Raw genomic sequence first — 7,018 nt, 5'->3', positions numbered from 1 at the left:
ATGGAGCGTGTTGTGAATCCTGAACCGATTGATCGTACACTTCTTCTCTCTCAGCATGAGCATAAATCAGAATTGTTATGGAAAGGTGAGATACCATTTAGTAGCCTTATGAGGACGGTGCGCATGAATGATGCCTGGAATTTATTTCGTTTGAACCGATTTCATGAACGTGTTGAGGAGATCTTACGTAGGTCCGGACTGTATGATGTAGTTTGTGTGGTCATGATGCAGTATGATCGTGCCCTTGTTACAACTATGGTTGAGCGTTGGAGGCCAGAGACTCATTGCTTCCACTTACCTGTGGTGAGGTCACGATTACATTGCAGGATGTGCAGGTCTTGTTTGGTTTGCGCATTTATTTTTAAAATATTTATATTAGTTATTAAAACTTTAATTTTATATTAAATTAAGTTTTAATAATTTTAGATTCATACTACGGGTCCTTCATCTACAGTGTAGGAGAGTTCCACGACGATCATATAGGATGTTGTTCTGACAGTTAATGAGAATTTCGATGTTACATAGGTTTATGTTATGTTATTTTTTTTTTGAAATATTTATATTAGTTATTTTATAGACTTTTATTTTGCATCACATTGCATATTCCTATCATTTATACTTTTATTTTTTAATTTCTACTATCTAATTTTGTATTTGCAGACCACCTTATCACCACTCTCGTCTTCAGATATTACTTTCATCATGTCAATGGATGATATGCCACAAACACCCGGAAGAAAAAACTTGTTAAAAGTCCATGATGCCTATCTGATATCAATGTGACCCCTCTACGACCCTTGACAACGTGCAAGTGCAAATGATCCATAAATAAAGTCCATGTCTCTATGCTCTCATTTGCAACTATTGCAAATGCCAAAGGTAATATACAGTCGTTGCCATCTGTTGTAATCGCAATCAACAACTTGATATCATATTTTTCATAGACATGTGTTCCATCGATCGATATAACAGGACGACAATGCACAAACCCATCAATGCATGATTTAAAAGCCCAAAACACATAGTTGAATACATCTTCAATGACATCGACACGCTGCTCTGTTTTTCATTCTACTATTGTTCCAGGATTGAAGTGTTTCAAAGCTTTCATGAACCTCGGTAACTCGATAAAAGATTCCTCCCAAGTACCATAGACTTTTTGAAAAGCCCGCTTGCGACCAAGATATGTTTTTCTTCTACTTATCGAAATGCCATATGCTTTAAGAACGACTGTTTGACAGTCTTTGATGGGAAACCTGAAAAGTAATAATAATATTAATTATTAAATAAAAATAAATATTTTCTTGTTAAATAAGAATCATCTAAGGATAAAATAGTACCTTGGCGTTCTTTCTATATCAACACGGAGGACGTTAGCAATCTTTTCAATATCCAAGTTGAAATGTCCTTCACGACATGTACCCATATCACATGTATGTTCTTCAATGTATCTTCCAACTTCCACATGTTAGTATATTTATCAATAAAGAAGTCAATCTAAATCGACATCCTTGTTCTACAAGCCTGCAAACAAGTTGCCATGATTTTTTTGTCGATTTAATAACAAAGTACTCCCTTGCTACTTTCAAATGTAGAAGTTAAACTGTTCTTTGCAACTGCTTCTTTGAATTAAATAACATGGCTTTGTCAATATAAATAGCACCTTTCATGAAATCTTCCGGTTCATGCCATGTACGTTGTGATGTATACTCATCATATGTATCACAAAAGATATCTGAACCATCCGGGAGATGATCAAGACAAGGAATTTCATGATTACGAAATGGGCTCATGGACATTGGTTTTGGCGATCGATTGAGAGTCAAAAATCATCATCACTAGGTGATGCCTCAAATGGAACATTATCTCCTGATTCCTCAACATTAGGCAAATCATCACTATCACTAACTGAAGGTGAGCCATAATTAGGAAGGTCATGATCATCGATATTCACAGGTCAATCGATTCATCTTGTGTAATATTTTTCCTATATATGTAAAAAAGTATAAATATTTTGCTTATGCAATTAACTTACTTGAATAAAAAAAAATCAAGCGTTGGAAATACTGATAATCATCTGCACCAAAAGTAGGCGAGACATGAAAATTTGAGGATGTCCCAACATTTTCCGTCATTTCAAAGTGTAAGGACTGAGCAAAATAATTATCTAATCCATAACTTGGAGCAATATTCCTATCTTCCTGAGGTAAACCGCTACAAAATATATAAAAATAAGAAAAATAAATCATATAAACTAATAAATAATTGACAAAATCAACAAATAATGATTGAAATATAATTATTGAGCATTACTGATCACTTTCACTGATAGTTTCATTTAAATCAAAATCATATCGGTCGGTAAGAATATTTTGATAATGAGTCATGTTAGGAAAATCAGTAGATTGAGTTATTGGAAATCCATCAACGCTATTACGATTTTCTAATTGGGGATTGACATCGACTAATAAATGAAAACGTTGTTGGCTAATCTTAGGCTCCTTCCTAACATAGATTTCAAGTATTGTTAACTTGATTTGATCTATGTAGTCATTTGGAATCCTCAAAAAGTCGGTCAACGATTCGTCATTAAAGATAACCCACTCTCCAAAATTAACTTGTCCTTGTGATAAAAATGAAGTAGGGTATTTTTCGACTAGAATCAAATTATAATCAGTACTGTTTATACCCATTCTTTTATAAATTGATGAAATGAATATATGATATCGAACATTAATTGGATATTTAGCATTGTATTTGGGAGGACAATTATAATAAATGGTATTTTCATCATGTATAATTTCGCCATCCCAATAAGTTGAAACTTTAACTTTAGGCGTAGAAGACATTTTTTGTGAGATTGAATGAACAAATATAGAAGATTTTATGTTGTAGGTGATATCAATTATTTTAAACGTCCCTAAATAGAAATTGAAAGTTTTTTCAGAATAAAAAAATAAAAATACATAGTGTAATATTTTTTTCCGTTTTATGACATGTCAAATCAACGTAATGGTTTGACAGCACTAAAAAAGTTTCTTTAGAACGTGAAAAATATTCCTCTTATAAAGTGTAAGAAAAAGTTACACTTTATAAAGTGTAATAAAAAGTTCCACTTTATAAAGTGTAAGATTTTCTTCCACTTTATATTTTTAATGTATAACAGAACTTTTTCTTAAACTTTATAAAGCGTAAGTAAAACTTACACTTTATAAAGTGGAGCTTTTTCTTCCACTTAAAAATATACGTTATGATACTAACGGAAAACGTTTGAAATATTGAATAAAGTGGAACTTTTTCTTCCACTAAGCTTATTTTAGTTAGAAACTAAAATAGTGACTTATTTTGGTCATTTTAATATTTTTGTGGCTTATTTAGATTTCCAACTCATTCCCAAGCTGATTCGTTTTTTGAGTCATCTCTCAAGTCTCCCATTTGTTGTCCATATCCTTACTTTGTGGCGATAGAAGCTCTGCTCGAATATCTTGTCCCTTTTTGCTGTAAACTCCTTCCTTTAATTTTAGCTTGTTTAAGTTATTGTTTGTTCCCTGTTGGATTGTTCTTGAAGTATTTCGAGCATTGTTGTTGTTCTTTTAGAGTTGATGATTCGAGAACATGGTCTAGGAATGTACGTGTTGACTGCGTGTGTCTTGAAATTGTTTTCCAGCCTAAAAATGGTTACTATTCTTGTTATTTTCCCAAGTTTTCATAGTTGCGCATTGTTTAGTATTCAAATTGTTGTACTCTTCTTAACCTATTTTTGGTCGTGGTGAATTCGTAACAGCATTCAGTATTTAATGTCACATTCCTCATTCTTTCACCAAGTTGGATGAATGAAATAAGACGTCAAAGATTTTGAGTTCATTTACTATACTTATTGTCTATTTTGAGTCGTTACTTGTTTGTTTCGCATCCATGCTCGACCACTTTGACATTTATTTATTCGGAATGTCGCTTTATATTTATGTAAGTGTGAGGTGGAACATATAGCTTGTTGGATTAAGTGATCTAATTGCGATTTACTCATATTATTTGGTGCCAATGATTATTGAAATTGTCATTGTTTTGCTTAGCACAATTTTGATTTTTCTTTTTTTACTGCTTGTCCTCCTCAATTAATTATCGATTTGTTAATAAAATAGTGGATTAGTTGGATCAGTAACTTGAGCATGAAGAGCTGGATCACTAAAGCATGGCTTCACAGTTCTCTTTAGTTTTTCCTTTCTATTTTTGGTGGTTCTCGAATGAATTATTTGTTGCTAGTGCTTCATTTATTACGTTCATCACATTTCTCTTAAGGCTGATGTAGTGATCATATACCATGTTATTCTTGAGTTGATACCAATTTTGGTTTAAATGCAACTGTTTGAGATGTCTTCATTTGAGTTTTAATTTTTAACTTTAGTTTTTTCTTTTCTTTTCTCGTCTCATGTGAAAATCCATCCGAGTCCTTTTGGATCGTTATACCTCATCTCATCGCATTTCAGGAGAGCCATAAAGGCTCAAAGTTCCTTCATCGAGTCGAGCTCAAAAGTTGATGTACACGCCAAGAAGTTGAAGGTTTTGGGTTTAGAAGCCCAATTTTATTTTGGAATTTTGTTATTTCGAGCCTAAGCCCTTGTTTCCTTTATCATTATTGTATGGTTAGAATTTTAGGACCGGTGAAATGGGTCGAAGATCCAAAACTAAAAGAAAAAAGAAGCAGCAACCATTGTTGTTGAAATTAGTAAAAATTTTAGTAAAAGAATCCCATATGTATCATGAATTTTTGAAAATTGTTATCATGTATCAGACAATAAGTTTAAAACATAAGTACTCAGTGTGTTATATTGTGTTAGTCGATGCATTGATACATGAATTAGATGTGTATCATATGATTTCCTATGTATCAAGAGTTTTTGAAAATTATTATCATGTATCAGTCAATAAGTTTAATAACTGCGCCATCAAGTGTGTTTGCTGATACATATCGACTCAGTGTGTTATAGTGTTTAGACGATGCATTGATACATGAATTTGATGTGTATCATATGATTTTCTATGTATCACGAGTTTTTGAAAATTGTTATCATGTATCCGTCAGTAAGTTTAATAACTGGATGTTCATAAAAATGTCTTCAAACTAGATGATATAATCTTGAATTTACAAAATTTGAAATTGTTATCCAATTACGTGCTGAATTAATGCTTATTAATCAATTGTTACCGTAATTTAAGCTGATTTAGATAACAAATTTAAATGTTTAATTTTTTCCCCTTTTAATCTTAACAGTTTTAAGTTACTGTGTATCATTTACCATGTATCACAACATACTAATGTATCACGCCACAACAATTTAAAGGGATTATTAGTAAATATTAAATTTGTCGGGACAGAATCTAATTATTGTATTACACTATGGGATTCCTTAAATTTATACAAACTAAAATGGGTCCAAATACCGGTCCAGGCGGATAGACAACCGAATTTGGACCCAACTCTCTCTCTCTCTCTCTTCCCTTATTTTATTGCTTATTTACTTGTTAGTTAATTGTCAATAGTCTTAGGGTTAAAAGTTCAAATCTCCGCAAGACGTTATTCCGTTTTAACAATTTAATTAAATTAATCAAGTCTAAATTAATTTAAAATGATAATAAAATTTTGCAAGAAAAAATTCACTTAGATAATAGATCAATATTTCACTTTTAAATTCTAAATAAATTTTCAATTCAAATCAAGTTAACTTTTCAGCCAAACAAAGTTAATTGCCGGATAATCGCAAGTCAGTGAATATTTTAGGTGTCGTAAAAATCTTCCTAAAATATTAATAAGAACCCCCAAACCCCCTAAAACATTTTCAACTGATTTCCTATTTTAATCGTTTGAAAACACTAAGTTTTCTTAATTTTTCTTATAAAATTAAGTGGCGACCCTAAAAAAAGTCTCAAAACATGATAAAATTTCTTTCCGAAATAAAATTTTTTATCATTACTTAAAAAACTATAAATCTTGGTTATTTTTAATAGGGAAAATATGTAACAATGCAAACTTATACTATTTAATTACTTATCATAGTTATAATTTGCTATTACCACTTGCGACTAACATTATACATTAATTACGTCGGTTGACTTCGAGTTTGTATAATTAGTCACGTTTGTATATGTAAAATTTGACAAAATATACAAATACATATGTATAATATACAATTATTTAACCTATATACATATACAATTCATCTCTGTCCCACTCTCTCTCCTCTCTCGCTCGCCTCTCTCCTCCCTCTCTCAATCTCGCTAGTCTCTCTCCTTCCTCTCCAATCTCACTCGCCTCTCTCCTCCCTCTCCCAATCTCGCTTGCCCTATATAGAAATGTGTATGTATAATATACAATTATATACATATACAATTCACATATCTTCCACTCTTCTCGCTCGCCTCTCTCCTCCGTCTCTCAATCTCACTCGCTTCTCTCGTCTCTCTCTCTCAGTTTCGCTTGTCTCTGTCCTCCCTTTTCCAATCTCTCTTGCCATATATATTTATATATACAAATACATATGTATAGTATACAATTATCTAACCAATATACATATACAATTCACCTTTATTCCACTCTTTTCCCCCTCTCTCTCGCCTCTCTCATCTCTCTCCTCCATGAAACATGTAGCTACAAATTGTGTTTATCAAACTATACCTATGAAGGGTAACTAATTATTTTTAACTAGCTATATGTGAAAGTTTCCATTTCAAAATACAAGTGTATTTCGGATGTATAATATATATAAATATGCAATTATTAATGTTATAGTATGTGCAAATTTTTACTTCAGTTGTAGCATACGAGAAAAATATTTTATTTTTTCGTGTTTTACCTTCAATTTGAATTAAATATGCTTCAAATTATTTCTCAAAATTTAAGATTATATATTACTTAATATGAATACAAACACTGGAAAATATAGAATAAGATGGAGCCTACCTACTTGGTTTGGTCGAAGTAGATAGATCAAAGAAACGAAATTCAGGTGGTTTTTATGCC

General features: G+C 31.7%; 1 protein-coding gene across 1 annotated transcript; it reads left to right on the top strand.

Moving 5' to 3' along the window:
- Nucleotides 1-783, top strand: LOC138339469 (serine/threonine-protein phosphatase 7 long form homolog). The gene is made up of 2 exons (XM_069291070.1): nt 1-303; nt 661-783. The coding sequence occupies exons 1-2, from the start codon at nt 1-3 to the stop codon at nt 781-783; spliced, it is 426 nt and encodes a 141-aa protein (XP_069147171.1).
- The last annotated feature ends 6,235 nt before the right edge of the window (nt 784-7,018 follow it).

Source organism: Solanum lycopersicum, chromosome 11 (genome assembly GCF_036512215.1).
Source record: "Solanum lycopersicum chromosome 11, SLM_r2.1".
Lineage (NCBI taxonomy): Eukaryota > Viridiplantae > Streptophyta > Magnoliopsida > Solanales > Solanaceae > Solanum > Solanum lycopersicum.
Note: the sequence above shows the minus strand (reverse complement) of the source record. Positions and strands in the feature narration are given on the sequence as shown.

Bases quoted from the DNA above. Each gene is read 5' to 3' on its own strand.
- LOC138339469 (XM_069291070.1), top strand. From the start codon at position 1: ATGGAGCGTGTTGTGAATCCTGAACCGATTGATCGTACACTTCTTCTC. The intron at 304-660 runs GTGAGGTCACGA...TTGTATTTGCAG, and splicing joins ATTGCTTCCACTTACCTGTG to ACCACCTTATCACCACTCTC.